The following is a 22215-nucleotide window of genomic DNA, read 5'->3' on the forward strand; positions in this document are numbered from 1 at the left end:
CAAGCACAGGGTCACCTTCTAGATCTGGTGTTAATAGACCGCCAAACTTACCTCTCGCTTCTGTGGTGGAACAACATAAATTTAAACAAGGGGCGGCCTTTCCAAGACCCAGTGCCACAATACGTAATAACAACAGATGCTTCCATGACAGGGTGGGGAGCACACCTCGATCAACACAGCATACAAGGACAATGGAACGTACATCAAACAAAACTGCATATCAATCACCTAGAACTTCTAGCAGTTTTTCAAGCACTAAAAGCCTTCCAACCAATAATAGTTCACAAATACATTCTCGTCAAAACAGACAACATGACAACAATGTATTATCTAAACAAGCAGGGGGGGACGCACTCCACGCAGTTAAGCCTGCTAGCACAAAAAAATTGGCATTGGGCAATTCACAACCAAATTCGCCTAATAGCACAGTTTATACCAGGGATCCAAAATCAACTCGCAGACAATCTCTCTCGAGATCATCAACAGGTCCACGAATGGGAAATTCACCCCCAAATTCTGAACACTTATTTCAAACTCTGGGGAACACCTCAGATAGACTTGTTTGCGACAAGGGAGAACGCAAAATGCCAAAACTTCGCATCCAGATACCCACACAAACAATCCCAAGGCAATGCCCTATGGATGAACTGGTCAGGGATATTTGCTTACGCTTTTCCTCCTCTCCCTCTCCTTCCTTACCTGGTAAACAAACTCAGTCAAAGCAAACTCAAACTCATATTAATAGCACCAACTTGGGCAAGGCAACCCTGGTACACAACGCTGCTAGACCTATCAGTGGTACCCTGCATCAAATTGCCCAACAGGCCAGATCTGTTGACACAGCACAACCAAAAGATCAGATACCCAGATCCAGCATCGCTGAATCTAGCAATCTGGCTCCTGAAATCCTAGAATTCGGGCACTTACAACTTACCCAAGAATGTATGGAAGTCATAAAACAAGCCAGAAGGCCATCCACCAGGCACTGTTATGCAAGTAAATGGAAGAGGTTTGTTTGCTACTGCCATATTAATCAAATACAACCATTACACACAACTCCAGAACATGTAGTGGGTTACTTGCTTCACTTACAAAAATCTAACCTAGCTTTCTCTTCCATTAAAATACACCTTGCAGCAATATCTGCATACCTGCAGACTACCTATTCAACTTCCCTATATAAGATACCAGTCATTAAAGCATTCATGGAGGGCCTTAGGAGAATTATACCACCAAGAACACTACCTGTTCCTTCATGGAACCTAAATGTTGTCCTAACTAGACTTATGGGTCCACCTTTTGAACCCATGCACTCCTGCGACATACAGTTCCTAACCTGGAAGGTGGCATTTCTCATCGCCATTACTTCCCTAAGAAGAGTAAGCGAGATTCAGGCGTTTACAATACAGGAACCTTTTATACAACTACACAAAAATAAAGTCGTCCTAAGGACCAATCCTAAATTTTTGCCAAAGGTTATTTCACCGTTCCATCTAAATCAAACAGTGGAACTTCCAGTGTTCTTTCCACAGCCAGATACCGTAGCTGAAAGGGCACTACATACATTAGATGTCAAAAGAGCATTGATGTATTACATTGACAGAACAAAAAACATCAGAAAGACTAAACAACTCTTTATTGCATTTCAAAAACCTCATGCAGGAAACCCAATTTCAAAACAAGGTATAGCCAGATGGATAGTTAAATGCATCCAAATCTGCTACCTTAAAGCTAAACGACAGCTGCCCATTACACCAAGGGCACACTCAACCAGAAAGAAAGGTGCTACCATGGCCTTTCTAGGAAACATCCCAATGCAAGAAATATGTAAGGCAGCCACATGGTCTACGCCTCACACATTCACCAAGCACTACTGTGTAGACGTGTTATCCGCACAACAAGCCACAGTAGGTCAAGCTGTATTAAGGACATTATTTCAGACTACTTCCACTCCTACAGGCTGATCCACCGCTTTTGGGGAAATAACTGCTTACTAGTCTATGCAGAACATGCGTATCTACAGCGACAGATGCCATCGAACTGAAAATGTCACTTACCCAGTGTACATCTGTTCGTGGCATCAGTCGCAGTAGATTCGCATGTGCCCACCCGCCTCCCCGGGAGCCTGTAGCAGTTTGGAAGTTACCTTCAATTATTTATATATGTGTCATCTCAACCTTAAATAGGTGCATACTTAGTCACTCCATTGCATGGGCACTATTACTACAATTCAACTCCTACCTCACCCTCTGCGGGGAAAAACAATCGAAGATGGAGTCGACGCCCATGCGCAATGGAGACAAAAGGAGGAGTCACTCGGTCCCGTGACTCGAAAGACTTCTTCGAAGAAAAACAACTTGTAACACTCCGGCCCAACACCAGATGGCGAGCTATTGCAGAACATGCGAATCTACTGCGACTGATGCCACGAACAGATGTACACTGGGTAAGTGACATTTTCATTATGAAATGCAATAGGGCTTGATACCGCCCCTAAAATGGAGCTTGACTCGCCACATGGCCACCAACAGAAGAAAGTGCCTCACTTGTAGTGGTGGCTCAGAGGGGCAGCTAAAGTGCTAGAGTTACATTTTGACAGGAATTTTGCTGTCTGGGCCTGCGATGTCTGATCTCTGGCTCCCATTTAAGAATGGCCTCACACGTACTCTGATAGCTACCTCATCAAAACCATGTTGTTGCCAACGGTTAGCTGGAAGGTAGCCAGGTGATCTAGGCCGGTGACCTAGATTTTGTCTCATTGTATAGGCCACGGCTAGTAAGGTGAATCCTTATTCATTTCCAACCAATCCCCCAGACAAAGAATCCAAAGGATTGTTGCCTCTGACAATTGTATGTTTTCACCTGCCAGCCTTGCCATCCATAAATGCATCTGTTGGCCAAATATACAAATGCCACTTGGGGCATGGGCAGCAAGATCTTGCCGGTGGTCCTGGAGGACCTTAGCACTTCTTTGGCTCAGAAAATCCAGTGCAAGCAGGATACTGGGAAGTACGTCATTCATGCAGGCTCGCATACCAACGACTGCACTTATAAGGCAGTTAGAACTAGTGTGTGCACTGTAGACACATCTGGATGAGATCAACCAGATTTTACTGCAATGTACTGGTTTCACCAATGGGTATGCCCGTTGATGGAGCTCACCACTTCAGAAAGAAGGTGGACTCTTTGGAACGCTTTAAAGATAGCAAAGCTCCAGCATGTTCCATGTAGCTCTTGACACCTCAAAAGCAATTTCCACACCTTTTGCAAAAATGTAGGGGGCATTGTACTAGCATATAGGCAGAGACTGTCTTCGCTGCCAGTGCTGCAGCAGACATGGAACCAGCAGACATGGAACCAGCAGACGGTACAGCAGAGGCACTGGTCCTTCAACTCCTTTGACCCTGCTACAATGGCCAACAAACTACTTTAGTTTGCCCTCAGCTACTCTTATCCATCTGGGATGGGGGCGAGCTGGTGATCAATCAAGTCCGACAGATAGGCTTTGCGATTGTTTAAAAGGGCTATTTGCTGCCTTTTCTTTCCTTTTCATCTAACATTGCTCTCACATGAGAACACATTTTGGAATAAAATGTGTCCATCCTGCAGCAGCCAGTGCTGCTGCTGCTCTCCAGGGGTGCCATAGAGCAGCTCCCAGATTCTGAGAAAGGCAGTGGTTGTTATTCCCACTATTTCCTTGTCTCAAAAATGTAGAGGGCCTCAGCCATGTCTTTCACCTCTAAACAGTGAATACTTTCCTGTGGAAGAACAAACTCAAAATGCTGACATTAGCTCAGATCTTTTCTGCTCTGGTCAACGTGGGCCAAAAGCATTTTCAGTTAGACATGTACCCATTTGGCCTCACCAGTGCCCCTGGGGTGCTCATGAAAGTATTGGTGGTGGTTGCTGTCCATTTTCAGAGGTCAGAAGTTCCCGTATTCCTGTAACCCAATGGCTGGCTGCTGAAGGGAACACATCTGGAGGACGGCAGAACTTCCAACACATTTGAGTTTACTATAAACTAACTTGAGTCTTGCCTGATTCAATCAGAGAAGTTTGTGTTCGTTGCTGTAATCCTGGACATGGAGTTCAGGAATGTTTCTCTGCAGTAATGAATATAGGACATTCAGGCTATGATCCTGATATTTCAGGTTTGTTCTTGGATTCCAGTGAGGATAGATCAGAGGCTTTGTTTCTCGCATCCACCTTGCCAGCTACACCAGATGGCACATGTGAGTCTTATTGTGGAACGTAAAGTCCCACTGGGCCAAGTGTCAAGGCTGACTTTGGCACTATCCTGGTGCTGAGCTCAAGGAAACAATGGTACAAATTAAGTACTGCCTGCCGTCCACCAGGGTGAGGATGGTGCAGGTTCCTATAGACAACACCACTGACACTTTGTACTGCAACAAGCTGGACAAATTTGGGGGTTCCTGGGTCATGATGATTTGTGTCTCTGGGGGTGGCTGAAGCGCCAGAACATCGTCCTGGTCACCCACCAACTAGCAGGGTCCCTGAATGCCAGAGCAGACAAACTGAGCAAACATAGTTTGGTAGATGTAAGTGTTGCCTACATGCCGAGGTGGCACAGGGCATAATCCACCAGAGGGGAGAACCCTACCTAGAGCTTTTCACACCGCCAAGAATGTACAGTGTCAGCAATTTTATGTTTTGGATTTCCTGCAAAAACACTTGTTAGGAGACGCAGTCCGGCTAGAATGAAATCGGGGACTCCTGTATGCCTTCCTGCCACTACTTTCACTGCCCAGAATTCTGAAAAAGATAAACAACTGAGCCCATGTAATCCAAATTGCCCCACAATGTGCTATGGGTTTGTGGTACCCAGAACTACTGAGCATGAGCATCTGTCCTCCGATTAGGCTAACACTTTGGGAGGACTAGCTGTTTCGTTAGCAAGGCAGGGTCCTACACCCTAATATCCACAACTTTTGTGGAGTATGAATTGTGATAATTAACTGGTTTTGGTCTGTCACCTGAAATGGTGTATGTCATCTATCCTGCCACGCGCCCCTGCATTCAAATCCATCTACACTGGGCACTGACAAGTTTGAAACTTGGTGTGTTGCCTGGGAACACTTAACCATTATAGGAAAAGCTGATGGATGTTCTTTTGTTCAGTTTGTCTTTAGCCAAACAAGGTGTTGCAGTGTGCATTGTAAAAGGTTCTCAGCCATCTCTGCCTTTGTATATTAACTGGACCGAACGTGCCTGTGTAAATCACCTGTTGTGATGATTTTAAATAAGGTTTGACACATGTCCCACCCCAGACGTGATGCGATGCCACAGTGGAACTTTAACTTGGTCTTTGCAATACACATGTATACACCTTTCGAGCCTATGCATGGTTACTGTCTCCGTAACCTGACCTCGAAGACTCATCCTCATTACGTTCAGGTCAATTTGTCGCAAGAGTGAACTGCAGGGCAGGCACTTTAGCTGCAACCTCCCTAAACGACCTTCTTTCCAGGCAAATTGGTGCTGAGGACTTGAGCATTCTTCTTCCCGAAAGTTGACTCTCCTTAAAGTCAGCAGGCAGTCACTTGACAGGTGTTCTTTCCCGCCCACCACACCCTCCTTGAAACAGAAAGAGAGATTATTCAGTTGCACCCCACAAGGGATGAATGTATTCACATTGATCGTACCTAGGACCGTCAAATGGGAAGTCAACTTTCTGTGGGATTTTTCAAAGGAAAGAAAGGGAACAATACACAGAAGAGAACCTCCTTAAATGGATAGTCCTCTGCATTAAGAAGCAGCTCCTGGAAGGTCGAGAGTCCATTCTACCTGGGCAAGGCTGCTACCACTGCGTTGGTTTAAGGGGTGCCATTCATTGCTATCTGCCAGGCTGCAACTTGGCCGTCAGTACATACCATCACAAAGCACTACTGCCTTGACTGTAAGGTCTGGTAGGAAGGATACTTCACCTGCTCAGTTCTGCAAGACTTTTTGGTCCAAGTCCACTCCACAGACCGCCCAACCAGAAGAAGGTACTGCTTTGGTATCTCTTCTGTGAATCTGCAGGTGAAAGTATGAATCAGAAGAACAACTTACTTAAGTCCTGTAACATTTTCTCTGGTGAATACTCTTATCTAACCGCAGATTTCTCACTGTCCTCTTACCTCCCCCATCTGTGGAGTGGGCTTTTTGCCATCTGTAATCGCCCCAAGTTAGTGATCAACAATCTAAAATGGTCCCAAGTTAGTGAACAGCGCGAGTCTGAGTGACTGACGGTGGAGTGGCTAGGTCCTAGTCTGAGTGACTGACGGTGGAGTGGCTAGGTCCTAGTCTGAGTGACTGACGGTGGAGTGGCTAGGTCCTGTTCTGAGTGACTGAAGATGCTCTCATCCGGTTTCTGCCCCTGCAACAACAAAATAAACCTTAACTGAAGTGTGCTTTTCTGTGCTGAAAGGCTGAGGCTTAAATAAGCCCAACAGGAACATGTTAAGGATCTTGGGGGCCTGGGGCCAAACGTATTTTGCGGGGCCCCAGTTCGACAGCTTAGAATTTATGAACCAATTTCAGCTCCTTCATTCCCTGGTCGACCAGGTCACTGACAGCGCACAGGCACACGTGCCAAATGTGTTTACATGTAAAATGTAAAGATAGTAACATGTTTTTAATATTGTAACACAGGAACAGCTCACTAATATTACTTAAAATAATTTTTGTGGCACCCTCCTATTTCTCATAGGTCCTGTTTTGCTCTAAAGGGAACTTTATTTTGGGTGTTGCATAAAACATAGAGACAATAGACCCTCCCACATCACTCACATTAAAAATAAATCAAAGGACAAAAGTATTTTTTTAAAAAAAATCTATTTAAGGATTTTTCAAGGTCATCGGGGCAAGACTACCGCAGAAAGGCTTGGCTCTATCGGGGGTCCTCTGAAAGCCTGCGGCTTTGGGGCCAGAGCCCACTTTGCTTGTGCCTTAAAAGGTCTCTGAAGCCCGGCTCGTTCTCCTGCGGAGTTCAATTCTGTGGCTTTGCAGAGCCTATGATGCTGCTTAATTTTACCATTATAATGGGTCAACATTTTTGTACTGAGTCGTCCCTGGAGAGCACGGCATTGGATTTCAGGAACAGGCTCTGCGGCTCTTGTAGAAGGATTACGGCCCTCGCTTCACTGATCACTCAGGGCTGGGATTAGGAACGCGCTGATTAATTAAAATCGAAAAGAATTGAAAGCGTAGCTGACGTCTTTGCGCAAAGATGCAGCAGGCGACTCACTCGTTTCTAAAGGTCACGCGGCCACGTCTCCCTCCCCACCCGCCCCTCGCCAGCCTTCCTTGCCCGTCTCCTATCGCCCGCACCCCCTTCCCTGGCAGGCCCGGCGCGTGCACGAACCGAGCCCTAACCTGTGAGGGGCCCCGATTATAGAGCAATATTATAGCTAACACAATAGGTTTTTGTACAACTGGTACTCTGAGCTCACTCAAGTGCTTTCTGACGCGATTTTGGTGAAATATAATACTTGTGTAAAATGACACAATTTAATCGAGGGAAGCCACGATGCATCCAAGTTTTCTTGTTTCGCTGTGTAGAATGTGGCCACTAATTAGGTATCTATGTGACATTTCTTTTTTTAAATTCACGCTTTCTTTTTACCTCTTCACTTTATTGATAGAGCAAACTCGTGCCAAAGGCATTGGAGCACTTTAGGAGCACCAGTTAGGTTACAAAAGGTCACGTCTATGTTTTTTTTACAGGCCCGAGGAGATTAAGCGATTTGTTCAGAATCACAGGATGTTTAGCTGATGGTGAGACCCGCGCCTGGCTCCCCTGTTCCAGAGTCTGCAGCTCTGGCCCTCAAGCCACATCCTGGGTAGATAGAGGGTGGCAGACAGAAGCCACTTGAAAGCTCGGCTTGTTATTGGCTCGAGTTTCCAACAGGACCTCAAACTGACCCAGAGCTAGGCTTTAGACTCAAGCCAGACTCGAGCCATCAGTGCCTCGCCCATCCTTTTCATAAACAGTTCACTATTTGGAGGATGGGTGGCATGAGACGTGGCTTCTGGAGCGAGATGTCCGGCTCCTTAGTTAGTGTTGAGATGATTGAATGCGGCCTGTGTACATGACTGTATTCTGATTAACAGTGCCAGAGATTGCAAGTCTCTAAAATGGCAGTCAATGGAGACACTAGGAAATTAAAAAGTCCTCCACTTTCAACCAAACATCTGAAACTGAGTGAGTTAGGCAAATAAGCCTGACACTTCCTAGACTAGTTATGTTTACCTTCACACCCTCCTGTCGATCCATTCATCCTCCCGGCCATTCACTCTTTGATCCTTCACCCTATGATTTTATTCCAACAATGTATTGACTTTCTAGCGATCCGTCAGCCCACTCATTCGTCAATCTACTTTCATTTTGACATCCATCCAAAGATCTGTTTGCTCATACATCTATCCATCCACCCTTTCTTCCATCCATTTATCCTTACACCCTTTCATCCACCCTCCAATCACCATTCCTTCCAACCCCGCAGAAATAGGATCCCTTTACCCCTCCATTCAACCTTTCATCCATCCGTCCTACCTTTAGTTTCAAACTTCCTTCTTTTCCCTTTCCAGTTTTGAACTACCATCGTTTTAATTCCCGTATTATTCGTCTTATCCAACCTTCCTTTCCCCACTCTTTATTTCCCGCCCTCTCTGTTATTTTAAGTATTTTCATCATTTATTTTTCTCTTTCTCCTTCCCTGAACTTTGCATCACCTCTCAGTCATGCTCAGGTCTTCATTAGGCCCTTTTATGAGCCTTTGCCTGCAGAGACGATAGTAGAAATGTAAAACTAATCCATTTTCAGTGAAACTCGGGTTACCAGGCCATCAGGTGCGGCGGGAACTCCCGCTTGAGCTGATACATAAAGAAGGGATAAGGAGGGGGGGGAGGGGGGGAAGCTCCCTACGCCACTGGTGGCAAGGCACGCTTGTTGAGGCCTCGGTGACATCATCACACGACCTCTGAGCCGGATGCACGTCCCTTTATTTTTTAAACATTCATTAATAAAAACATAAGGCCCCAGCACATTAATAAATGGTGATTGATAAACGGCCCAAGTGCACAGCTTCTAAAATAAGCAAAAGCTGAGCGGGACCAGCGCGCGAGCAGAGAGATAGAAGGTGACACTGCTAAATCAGGCTTCCTATGAGAGATCTAGCTGCATTACTTCCGGGTGTAGAAAGCGCGCCATTGTGAGACGACAGAAGCATCATCCGGGCGAGGCCATGGCTTAACTTGTGCCGGTGGTTGCCCACGGTGGGCACTGGCCTACGTTTTGTGTTACGGGGTTTGTTTTTCATTATTATACTTTGACCTAGAGCAGTGGTTCCCAACCTTTTGACTTCTGTGGACCCCCTACTTTATCATTACTGGAACCCGAGGATCCCCACTGAATCATAATTGGAATCCAGGGACCCCTCCCTCACTGAGTCATTACTGAAAGCTGGGGACCTAATCTATTAATATTATTTAATTTTCTGAGCAGTCGCTGACCTCCCCAAGGAGACTTCACAGACCCTCAGGGGTCCCTGGACCACAGGTTGGGAACCACTGACCTAGAGCACGAGAGAGAAAGGCATACCAGGGATGGAGGGAACAAGCATGGATGTAAAACAACCTGCAGGAGCTGTGAAAAGGAAGTGCAGGCTGGTGGAAGCAAGAGGCAGGTGATGGAATCAAGACTAGGCAGCCTTGGTGCTTGGGAGGCTACAAAGAAAAACTTTGGGCCGCTGCTCTTATTTTTTACTATTTATTTCGTTTTCCAAATTAAGTAGTGGCGAGCACAACCCCCAGAGATGGAGTAGAGTGCACATCACCCCATGGATGCAAACTTAGGGTTTGAAGCCCGCGGAGAGATTCAGCCGCATTATTCCCCGTCCTTTCCTGTGTGTTCTTATTCTCGCCATTGGTAGGAGATCCTTTCTTGTACCCCGTTGACAGGTGAAGAAGCAATTGCTATCCGGAGCAATGATTATAGGGGCGAGCCTGAATTAGCCCCCTTATATCTCAGATTCTGTCATTGGCTTCAGACGATCTATTGTCTTTGCAAAACGCAGCTGCAGATTCGGAACCGCTTTGCTTTGGGAAGTTACTTTATTTTTATTTTACTGGAACACTTGTTCTTTGATTGTGCCCTATTACTCTCAGATTTTAATACTCAGGTGGTAACAGAGTGATACCCTTCTCTCCACAGACTGGACCTCCCACTGGAACAGACAGAGTGAAGAAAGGCGGATCATACATGTGCCATAAGGTGAGCTCTTCTGCATTGGTATGTTTGGTGCCCCATGTCGGGGTGAACCCAGGCCTGAATACCGAGGGGTGCCCCCTGCGCCATTGTTCAGAGCCCGATTTAATAATACAAAAATCTTGCTACACCTTTTGATGGCGATTGGTCCCTACTTAACACAACCTGGGGCATAATGGGTTGAATCTGTGAATTGGGGTGGAATCTCGCTACACCAGGTAGCTATGATGGATAAAGTAGTATAACAATTAAGTGTTTACAAACTAAGAAAATATATACGTCTAATGGTACATAAATTACCGATCATGCTGGAATTGTAATCTAATATTTTAATTTGGCAAAGTTAACAGGTTTTTGAACATATCTGTAAACATTTTTTGCAAAATTATATATACGTTGTATATACGTCTACCTCGCTTTTCAGCTAATTTCAGCTTAGTGCTAGACAGCTACTACTTGCATATTTATTGTAGATAATACTACTGTGACTATAAATATTTATCATCTATAAATTTAAGCTTGGTGCTCTGCAATTCATCTCGTACTTGTCTATTACAGAAACTTAACCAGGTTCACAAATTTATGAATAGGAAAAATAAAGGCAAGATAAAGAACCAACGATGTAGCCATGTGATTTTAATTACTCTTCCAATAGCGTTACCTGGGAATCCTCTGTGATGATTCGTAAGTGGAACCCTCAATCAAAGGTGTGTCCAACGTAGGTCTCAGTATGGCCTGATCAATGCCACGTACTTATATATATAAATCTGTTCCTTTTAGATTAGTTGCTTGTTTATTTGTCTTGTATGAATAGCTTGAAAAGAGTGTGCATCTGGCCCTCCTAGACCTACATTGGACATCTCTGCATATTCTAACCCCAATGCACTCGTTTCAGAGGGTGAGATTTGTGATGGATCACAGGACCTCAGAAAAGTAAAAGCATCCTATCTTAGACCCATAGGAGCCTCTCTTGTGAACTGAGTCTAGAACCACAACCTTTACACTTAAGACAACGGTAAGTCAGATGAGATCTGTAAGAACTGGGCTTGCCAGCCAATCCTCCTTTTCAGAAGATGAAACATGGGTTATTCTGAGCCATTTGATGTGTTCTGCAGGCTATTAGTAATACTATTGGAGCAGCCCCTAAAAAGACAAAAAATACCTTAATTTAGGCCCAGGGAAGTATTTCTGACCCTTGCAGGATTCTGCAGTTTTGCTAACCTTTGGGTTATGTGAAATCACCTCGACCTTGTAACAGACACTGTTTTGAGCCATTGTGGCGTGATACAGCGTCATCCATCCCCACTCACTGACACTTTCATTACACACTTCATGTATTTCCACCCGAGGACAATGTCTTGATTTATTTTCCTGCACTCCTGTGTGCTCGTGTCTTGATGCGGTTCCACCTGCTCGTCTCTTACTGACATGTTCTTGCCCATCAACTTTCTTGCGGTTTGATGCACTTCGATTCACTTCCACCACCTTATGATGTACCCATCCACTTTTATGATGTGAGACTAACTGAATATATAATATCTTTCTTTGGTGCACTCATGTGTTCTAATAATATATAAATCTACCTGGGTCTGCTCTGTGAGGATTCCATGACAACAGTGGTTCCTTGCAGAGTAGGCAATCAACAGACCAAACGCACCAACATAGACTAGTGTTGACTGTGTGCCCAATCTGTGGTTTTATGGGACGGTATGCACAAACCAATAATATTCACTGGTATATATTAGATCACCAGCAATGATGAATCCTACAGATTGTTTAGTTGTCACAGTCAAAAAATCAGATATATGTCATAAAGTATCAGTGCTTGGTGCTCAGAAAATTGCGCAGTGTGTGCAAAAAGAGTGAGTGCAAACAGGCGCGAGAGGTTTAAAATACACATTGAGGACTAGGGAAATAAGGCCAGATGTACGCACAATCCGGGAATACGGATTTCTTAATTGCGATGGTCTCCGAATCGCAATTAGGAAATCTATATTGGGTCATAAATAGACCTTCCTCGTGCATATGAATAAGGAAGGTCGCAATCGCAGCCATCTCAGGTATGGTGGCCTGCTAGGGTCAGCAGACCACCATGTCTGTGATTTGCTTTTTCTATAGAGCTATCTTTTTTTTTTTTTTTTTTTTTTTAATGCAGCCCCCTTTCCTTGAGAGAAAGCAAGATGCATTTAAAAAGAAAAAAATAAACTTTACAGTTTCATTTTTTGAGAGCATTTACTGGTCAGTGGGACCACTCCCTGCTTTTAAAAATATTTTTATTTACATTCTCAAAGGGGACGGAGGGGGTTCCTCTTTAGGACGCGGCAACTTCCATGCCCTTAACCACTGTACCTAAGCCCTATTTACATGGCTTTCTGACTGATACTTGTGGAACACATTTTCTTAGCTCCTTGGAAGCAGAATTTTGTGTTGGGGTACCTTGGGGGTAGCTCTCCACCTCCTGTTCTATGGGTAGGAAGCCTGTTTTTCGCTCATGCTCCTGCCAGACCTGACGTTGTCCCAGTAATCTCTTCAGGGCCGAAGTGCAGACGATAAACAGGAATTGTGGAACCAAAATTGATTAAATACACGTGGCAACTGTTGTACATTTTGACCACAATGTCACTTTGAAAAATCTATGTTCCTAGTCCTGAATGTGGCTTTTTAAAACCCTTTTGCACCTGTTTGCACTCACTTTTCTGCACACAGAGTGAGCACTTTTCTGGGCACCAAGCACTGATACTTCATGAAATATACTTGATTTTTTTCAACTAAATAATCTGTATGATTTGCTGTGGCTGATCCAATATAGGTAGTTGATTATAGGTTTTTGCATACTGTCATATAAACCCACAAATTGAGCGCACAGTTAATAATGATATATGTCAGCGTGTTTTGTCTGTTGATTGTCTATTCGTCAAGTAACAATTGTTGTCACTGAGTTTATTAGGCCCTAGTTCCAGGGGGTATATTGGACAGCCTCTGTAAGCATTTCAAGAACATCCTTCTTTTAATGACTGCATTGCAACCACCTGCTGACAAAGGAGCAAAGCTGCCCTCACATCTCACAGATTTAAGGGTTCTGGTATTTTTTTCCACAACAAATTACAGAGCACAAGCGCCAGGGTGAAATCAAAGCATATCATTACTTTGTCCTTTCTCTTGAAGTTGCAGGAAAAATCTATATTTACAGCAGAGTTATTTGTTTTCTCCTAGAACGTTGTTTGCGTGGGTAGCCTCAGTTCAAGCTTAGCATTTCCCTCATTTTTTGTTTGGTTGTTGAGGTATTCATTTAAAACTTCAGTTGAAGTATGCATTTTTAATGAAGGTCATCTGAACTGTGCTTTTGTTGTGTAACAATGTATCTAGCTTTTCTCATATAAGGCGATTTTTTAAAAACTCTAGTTAGCAAATAGAAAATGTTGACTGAGATCCAGCAAACAATTTGAGTATCATTATAGGAGTGAATTGCAATAAACACATTTGCTTTTGGTTCCCAGTAACCCGCCCTTTGCACCTTTAGGGGTCTGATTGGAAAATTCTTTTGACACCCATGGAGAAAACCGGATATTTGCTTGGAAGACTGAGATTCTGATTCACAGAATCGTAGATTCTTAGGGAAAATCATTTATTTGGAAATTTTGGTTAGTCGACTGCACAAGTATGTGGCTCATATGTAAAGAGACCAATGAATTTGGGATGTTATATGAATATTCACATTTCCAATACCAATCTATGAGTCGTAGATGTCTAGGATTTACTTCTAGTTCTTTAGTAAAGTCAGGCCACCTTCAGAAGATCTAAGAATGAGTACGAGTAAGCTTAGCACAGCTGGGATTTCCGCTGCTTTGCTGTTTAAGGCTTAAAGGACCTGGCTTTTATTATAACAACAATGTGCCCTTGTCCTGCCTCATAATCTCAGTAATTGAAACCAGTTTTGTCAACTGCAAAGTTAATGGCCATCCAGTACATTGTGGCCGAATTCCAACCCGTTGTAATAAGGATCTTAACTAACATTCAGATGAGCTTTGGTAATGCACGCTAATCAATAAAACGTACAAAAATGCTACTAGATAAAAAAAATTACACTTTCTGTGCAACTTGTAATTTGGGTACTTAACCTCATATTACAGCTACCAGGATGAAACCTCACTTGCAAACACTGGGTGACAGGACATAAGACAAGTAGATCCATCCCTGTGTAATGCCTGCAGGGTGGGATTCTAAGATCAGCAAACGCATCCAGCTCCAAGAGGAACACTAATGGAGACAGAAGATTCTCCGTACTGAGATATGGGAAAGAATCCCTAACCTGCTGATTACAAGAGACCCCCCTTCATTCCTTTGGATGGCATACGTCTATTCCCAAAAAATGTCTCTTGTAAATAATCCTTAATTTTGCATCCATTTGGTTTTTGGTACTAATAATATTAGTCTTCTAGTTAGAACAAAGACCAAGTTTTGCAAGATTAGTGATGAGATGTTTCGTTCAAGTAATGTTGCTATACATGTGGGCAATCACTCTCGTGCACCTAGAGGCCATGTGCCTTTTTTTTGTTTTTTAAAAAAGTTATTGTTTTTTCCAGAAAAGTAAAAGGCATTTTTTATTTTTATTTTTACAAGTCACTACCTGGTCAATGGATAGGTATCCCGTGCAGGTTGGTTTTACAGCCTCTATTCCTGATAAAATTCCTATGGAAATTAACATGGAGAAAACATGTTTTGGGATCTCCCTTTTTCTCTGCTATCGCTTGACAGATCACCACAAAACGTTCCAGACAGCAGATGACGTGAGTGTTGTATTTTATTCAAAACTTTCGTGAAGATTCATCAACCGGCGCCAAACCATTTGGATTGCATTCTATTTCAAGCATAGGCCTTGAAATTAGAATGGCCAGCTTTCTCATGGGTGGTAATTGCGGAAAGTCTCCCGGGTCCAGCGGGGGGGGAGCACCATTTGCACACAGTGCGGCAGACTTTTACTTGCTCCACTTTTTTGTGTCGCCTGGTTGGAGGTCTGTGATGCATTCCTCCGGCCGGCGTGGGCGTAGCCTAATTCCTATAGGTCGTTGGCCAGGTGTTACCCTTATCCATGATTAATGTGTTGTGTGTTACACAGCTGGTTGGGACCTGTTGTGTGTGGTCTTAATGTCTCACTCTGGAGCTAGAGGGGTTGAGGTCAGTGCTACTTGCGGTGACAGCTCTTTGTGGCCCTTCTTTTTGATTAATTAGGTCTGATTATGCCATATTCTTTTACTGTTTTGTGTTTGCCCACATTTCTCCCCTCTTCTAAATGGTTGAGGGCCATCTTTCTCCAGGGACTTATGTATTGTCAGGCTGCTCACCTTGTAGGATCGCCCCCAGGTGGACCTGTTCGCAAGCCTGGACTATGCACTTCTTCTCTGTTTTTTAACTCTGGAGAAGGGAGGGGTCGGCTTTGGGGCTGGATGCCCTGACCTGCCCTTGGCCTGTGAGCCTGCTAATTGCTTTCCCTCCGTTTCCTTTGATCCCAAACCAAAAACTTTGAGAACAGAGGGTAGTGGATTTCTTCTGGTGGCTCTGGTGTGGGCCTGCTCTGTCGGGTCTCCTATCTTGATGGAGATAAAGATGGGTCAGGTGTGGCAGTTCTTGTTAATTCTGTTCCCCCCGAGGTTTCAGTGTCCCCAGGTGCCCACTCTGGCGAGGCTCAAGGTGACGACTTTGCAGCTGTGCGTGGAGGCTTAATGTTGCAGGGCCATTTTTGCCTCTGTCTCTCCTCCTGTGTGGGCGTCTCAGTGGTTGCCTCCCCATAGTCTTATGCTCTGCATTATGAGATGTTTCAGGCCTGGTTTGATCAGAAGCGGGTGGTCCTGCTTTCTGTGTTTCTGCCTTAGGTGCTGGAGTTTCTCAAGGAGAGCTTTCAGCCGGGTCTTGGTCCTGCTACTCTGCAGTGGGCCGCCGTTACGGCTTTCTGGTTCCATTGGTAGGGGGGGGGGGAAGGGGAGGGATGGATCTGGTGGACAGTTGGGGTCTGGTTACCCGTATCTTTTTTTTTTTTTTCTAATCTACATCTGGTCACTCAGGTGGTGTGTTCTTCTTGGGGTTTGCAGCATGGCTTGCAGGCTCTCCCTTTTCCCCGTTGGTACCTATGGCGTCTGTGGGGTTTTGACTTCTGATCTAAAGGTGTTTTTTTCTGGTGGCTGTGACGTTTGTTTGCAGGCTGAGAGAGCTTGGCTTGTTGTCCTGTCTGTCTCCTTTCTTTCGTATTTTTCTGGACAGGATTGTTCTTCAGTTGGGCCCTGGCTTTGTGCTCAGGGTACATTCTCTAATTTTCATCTTCCACAGGATGTGACTCTTCCGGTGTTTGTTCCCTGATCCTCAGTTTCCTGTGGAGGTGGTGCTTCATTCGCTGGATGGTTTGGTCTGTCCTCTCCTATGGGGCTCTAGTGGAGGTCTACTAGGGGCATGTCCACTTCTGTTGGGAAGATCCTGGATGCTTCTTTGTGGGCAATGCCTTCTACCTTTGTGTACCGATTTCAGGTGCTTCAGTGTCCGGAGAATCTGGCCTTTCAGAGTTATAGTTTTGGCTTCTGTATTGTGCCCAGTTTTTTGTCTCTGAGTTAAGCTTGTGTTTGCCTTTTTTGTGCCATTGTCCTGGTCCATTTTGTGGCTTTGGTACATCTCACTATGTTATTCATCATGGCAAGAGGGGTGAAGAGGTAATTCTGTGTTTACTTACCGATAATGATTACTCTTAGTCCTTCTGTTGCGTGATAAATCATGCCATCCCTCCCACCCTATCGACAAGTCCAACTGTGTGAAGTTTGGGCTTGGTACGGAACAGGAAGCAAAGGGGGGAGTGTCTTTTATTCGTTGGTTAGGGATTGTGAGTGGAGGCACAGGGGCCTCACTATGTGATTCATCGAGACGAGAAAAGGACTCTGAGAAATGCCATTACCAGCAAGTAAAGGCAGCATTGTGAGGGAAGAAATAGTGAGTGGTCTGTCTTGACTGGCCAAAACTGAGCCAATAATAGAATGTCCGAGCAAATAACAGAATAGATATCAGAAAACCACGTTTATACTTTTCTCTCTGAAATCAGCTTGTGTTAAACATTTATGCTTTAGTTCATCACGTTATATTATACTATGACACAGAGAATTATTGAAAATTAATAACTTATAGATATTGAGGAGAGCATCTCTCGTAATTGCCTCACACTGCTGCCATGAGTGACCCAAGAGACCATTCATTTTATTGTGTGCAGTAAAACAAATGAGCAATATTATTATATGTGGAGCGACATTACAGTCTGTGAGTTTATTTTGTCCTAGGTAACATTCTGAAGGGAATTCATTTAAGATGCTCCCAAATGTGCCAGTCAAAGGAAAGGAGATGCTGTGAAGTAAAGTGATTTGTCAAGGAATAACACAATATGGTCAGGTGTGGAAGTCCGAACTTTAGTCTTGGACGGCAGTTCAGCCACTGGATGTTATCCCCTCCTGTTGCCAGGTTTATTAAACACACACTTGAAAAATTAATTGACAAAGCCAATAGATCTGGTTTTACTGTGACAAAACATGTACATTTTGGCATTCACAAATGCTGTCTAAATATGTTGTGTGCACCAGTGTTGTTCGTCAGATAAAAGCCTCTCCTGTAGGCTTTGACAATGCTGGAGGGAACAACCGACAAAAACGTTTGCTTTCTATGTGGAATGCCAACACCTTCTGTGCATCTCTATTGATACCTGCTCACGGAGTATTCCACTGATAGGTGAGACTTCCATGTTTGTGCTCCTAATCCGGCCTCCAACCAGGGCATCAAATCACACCCTCAGTGTAATACAGGTCCCTAGATGGAACTCACTTTGGAGTATGTGCTGTAAAAAAAACACTTTAAAGGTCACAGCCAGAGAAAGGACTTTTTTCTAAATCTTAACATCCGCTCCTCCTTGCTCCATATTTCTCTCTCACCGGCCTCCAAGCTTGTCCATTGCTTCCTCCACCCACTCCTGGCTTTTCTTTTCGATTTTATTCAAGTGCTTCATTGCTCCTTTACACCTGGGCCACTCCAGATTGCTTTCCCCACCCGCTCCTCCATTGCTTTTCCATCCCATGCAGTCCTTTCATTTTTTTTTCTCAGAATGTTCATTTTTTTTGTAGAGCCCAGCAGCCATCATTGGCTGCTGGGCCAAATGACATGTCAAAATGTGCTTTTAATTTAAAGTATATTTTTATTTACCATTTCAAGTGACATTTGACGTGGTTCAGTAAATAAAAACAAAAGAAAATGGCACTTGCATTACTCTGTTGCAGTTGCAGGGTAAATAAAAACTTAAAAGTAGAAATAAAGGCAAACTCTTCTTTGGCAATAAAGAGACAGCCCTTAACTGTCGCGACAGGGAGATCGACCCTCTTCACACAGGCAGGCAGACAGTCTCAAGTTGCTGTGGCACAGACAGCCTCTTGTATACAAAATCACACAATGCTTTATTACAAGACAGAACATAATTGACTGGCTAGTCATAGACTGAAACATTTAAACACCTGTGACCTCGTAACCACTTAACTCTAAACTAATCTTCTACACAGTCTTCACTTGTGGCTTTAACAATGTTCAACAAGCTAACCATTCTTTACTGTTGAATGCATACATTTCTACAGCATATACATTATCTGATAGAGACTTCTAGTTGCAGATTCCTTACCTTAGAATTTACCCCAGGCGTCAGTCTAGATCTGGAGATTTTTCTTGAGCAGTGCCCCTGCGCACCGTCCGGTGGCGGCAATCGACTCTGTCTGTCATTGGCACAGTGCATGCTGGAATGACATCACAGGACCTCTATAGGCATTACCCCGACATGCTGATGTCAGTTAGTTTCTTTTCGTGCCAGCCAGTGCCGATCCAAAAAGAGTACCCCTCAGTCACTTTTTGATTGGTCTTGTATGGAGCGCGACCACGACCCGAAGTCATGCTCAGAGTGCTCGGCCATGAATCCGAAAGCTTTGAGGGAATGGTCCCTAAAGCTCATGGCAGCACAGCGCTCGTCTTCTTGTCGCTCCTGATCTCGGTCGAGAGGAATGTCTCGAGAATGGTCACAGAACCCATGGACGTCAATTCACCAAAATGCCAGAGGTAGCGGAAGTGACATCACACTCCCTTTCATCTTTACTTTCACTCCCACACACATACTTACACAAACACACATTCACTCATACATGCACTCTTTTACATAAGCCCACTACAAAGGAGGGTCATATTCCAACTAACTGTACATCATTTTTTATTACACTAATAGTGAATAATATATTATTTAACAATATTGTAATAAAAAAAAAACTGATTGAAAACAAGAAGCCCCAAGCAATGTCTAGAAGGGCGAGCAGACCCTTGTATCCCTTGCACTTATTTTGCCACTTCTGAGACCAGGGGTATCAGAGGCAGTGTCCGGGGTTGCAAGGGGCAAGCTGGGGGTCGCAGCTGCGACCTCTGGCACTCCCTAAATGACGTCCATGGCAGAGCCCCCCATTCTTCATCTTTCCACTCCAAGTCCTCAGGACAGTCGGGTAAGTCGAGGCACAAGAAGAAGTTGAAGAAGAAGAGCAAGCATTCTGCAACTTCACCTCGTCCCTTGGCTGACAAGACGAGGGAAATGGAGCATCATCATTCCAGGCCTCTAATCTCGGAGCCAGTGTCTGGGTCGGCCTCACGCCTCAACGAGTTTCTGGGAGCCGGAGCGACTCCTGCCCAACTACGAGAGTTCTATGAGGCCATGCACCTCCTATTTGGGCATTCTGACTCTGTGGGAGCACCATCAGGTGGGGTTGCCTGGGTCCTGTTCTGGTTCCTCGCCAGTGGCTCCGGCCCCTGCTCCGGTGGTGCAACCACGGATCCTTTCCTGGATCTGAACCGGTGTGGGTCGTGCCATCTCGACCTTCCCAGACGATGGTTCTGATGTTGACTCCCCCTACATGGGCCCCTGCCCACGGTCGGCAACATCTCCATCCTCTTTGCTGACTCGGACACGGAGCTGGACTGACGTTGCGCTTTGCCGATTCTGACTTTGACTGGGATTTTGCCCCTTATGTCTGGTCCTGACCCTTAATTCCTGGGGTTGGGGTATGGTGTGGAATGGCAGGGGTCACTGAACCCTTTAGAATTCCATCTAGAAGATCCCATTTACTGGCGGACAGACCTGGGTGCAGCCAGTGGTCTGGACACTTCCCCTGACACTAGCATGCTTTCTCCCCACTAATGTGGCTACAGAGGAGGGAGCGTCTTACTCAGTGGTAGTGAGAAAAGCGGCTGAGGTCCTGGGCCTCGAGTTGCCTTTCATGACAGTCAGGACTAACCTTCTGACAGAGGTGCTTCAGTTGAGGGCTTCCTCTTAAGAACCACTTTTGCCCTTCAATGAAGCCCTCACTGATGTCCTGCTGGGGACCTGGTGCAAACACAGCACAGGGGCTCCTGTGAACAGAACAGTTGTCTGCCACCATAGACCCATTCTAAATGATCCAGTGTCCCTGACGCAACATCCAACTACAGAGAGCTTGGTTATCCAAACCTCCACGTCCCCAGGCGCATTCCCTTCTGCACCCCCAGATAGGGAATCCGAGAGGCTGGATCAGCTTGGAAAGAAGATTTTTTTTTTCTTCCTCCAGCCTGGCATTGCAGTCCATGAACACTGCATGCCTTTTGGGCTGTTACACCCATTCTTTATGGGACATGGTTGCACAAGTGATGCCACAGGTCCTGGAGGAGTCCCGGGCCATTATCTTCCAAGCTGTTGCTGATGGGAGAGATGCAGCTAAGTTTACAGTCAGATGTGGGCTTGGTATGACCGATTCACTGGGCAGATCAGTTTCAACGACGGTGGCCTTGAGGTGCCATGCCTGGTTGAGGAAATTGGGCTTTTCAGGGGATTTCAAATCCACCCTTATTGATATGCCCTTTGATGGTACCCATCTTTTCAGAGACAAAGACTCAGCACTCAAGCATTTTAAGGAGTCCCGAGCTACGGTCCGGTCCTTAGGCAGCTGCCCTTCTCCACTCTTATTCTGCATTTCACCCCTTTCATGACCATGGAAGGGGCGTCCAGCCACGTCCGTTCCTCTCCAGTCACCGTGACGCACATGCTGCACAGCCTCTGCATGGCCAGGGATGTGGGATCCAGCATCGGCATGGATCAGGGACCCATCGGTCTAGCCAGTATACCGCCTCTCTTCCTCTGCAACCTGAAAGCCTTCCTAGTGTGACGCTTTCCCATCAGGGAAAAGTCAGATGCAAGATTTGCCATCATCTGCCCCGCTGGCAGTCCATCACATTGAACAGGTGGGTTTTGCAAATAGTCCAAAGGGGCTACTCCCTCCCCTTCGAGACTTCCCCCTCCATCCATGCCACCAACCTATGATCGCATGACAGAGGATCACTTGGCACTTCTCTGCGAGGAGTTTACAGTTCTCTTGGCCAAGGGAGCCATAAACAGGGTCCCTGGGCCGGAAGTAGGTCATGGTTGTTATTCCGCTACTTTCTGGTACCCAAAAAGGACAAGTGTCTATCCTAGACCTTTGGTCCCTTAATCTCTTCCTCAGAAAGGAGAAGTTCATAATGTTCAAAATTCCCACCCAGGCTCAGGTTCTATCTGCCCTAGACCAAGGACACTGGATGGTAGCATTGGACTTGCAGGACGCTTATTTTCACATCCCCAACCTGCCTGCCCACAGGCGCCAGTTGTGTTTTATGGTTGGCCACAAGCACTTTCAGTTCGCTGTGCTTCCTTTTTGCCTTACCAGTGCCCCTTTGGTGTTCACCAAGGTGATGGCAACGGTCACAGCTCATCTGCGCAGGTCTGGGGTTTTTGTCTTCCCTTACCTCGACGACTGGCTGCTGAAGGTGGGCTGCACCCCAGGCTGTCGTCTCCAACTTCCAGACTACTGCAAACCTCCTGCATTTGTTGGGGTTCATTA

The 22215-nt window shown here is 45.3% G+C and overlaps 1 protein-coding gene across 1 annotated transcript in view; it reads left to right on the forward strand.

Moving 5' to 3' along the window:
• The window catches only part of SUMF1 (sulfatase modifying factor 1), a 278363-nt gene that overhangs the window by 223155 nt on the left and 32993 nt on the right, over positions 1-22215 (forward strand). Inside the window, exon 8 of the mRNA XM_069206353.1 lies at positions 10217-10276. Within this exon, the coding sequence (XP_069062454.1) occupies positions 10217-10276 (60 nt within the window). The remainder of the gene's footprint in view (positions 1-10216; positions 10277-22215) is intronic.

The sequence above is a fragment of the Pleurodeles waltl genome, chromosome 9, assembly GCF_031143425.1.
Source record: "Pleurodeles waltl isolate 20211129_DDA chromosome 9, aPleWal1.hap1.20221129, whole genome shotgun sequence".
Taxonomy (NCBI): Eukaryota; Metazoa; Chordata; class Amphibia; order Caudata; family Salamandridae; genus Pleurodeles; species Pleurodeles waltl.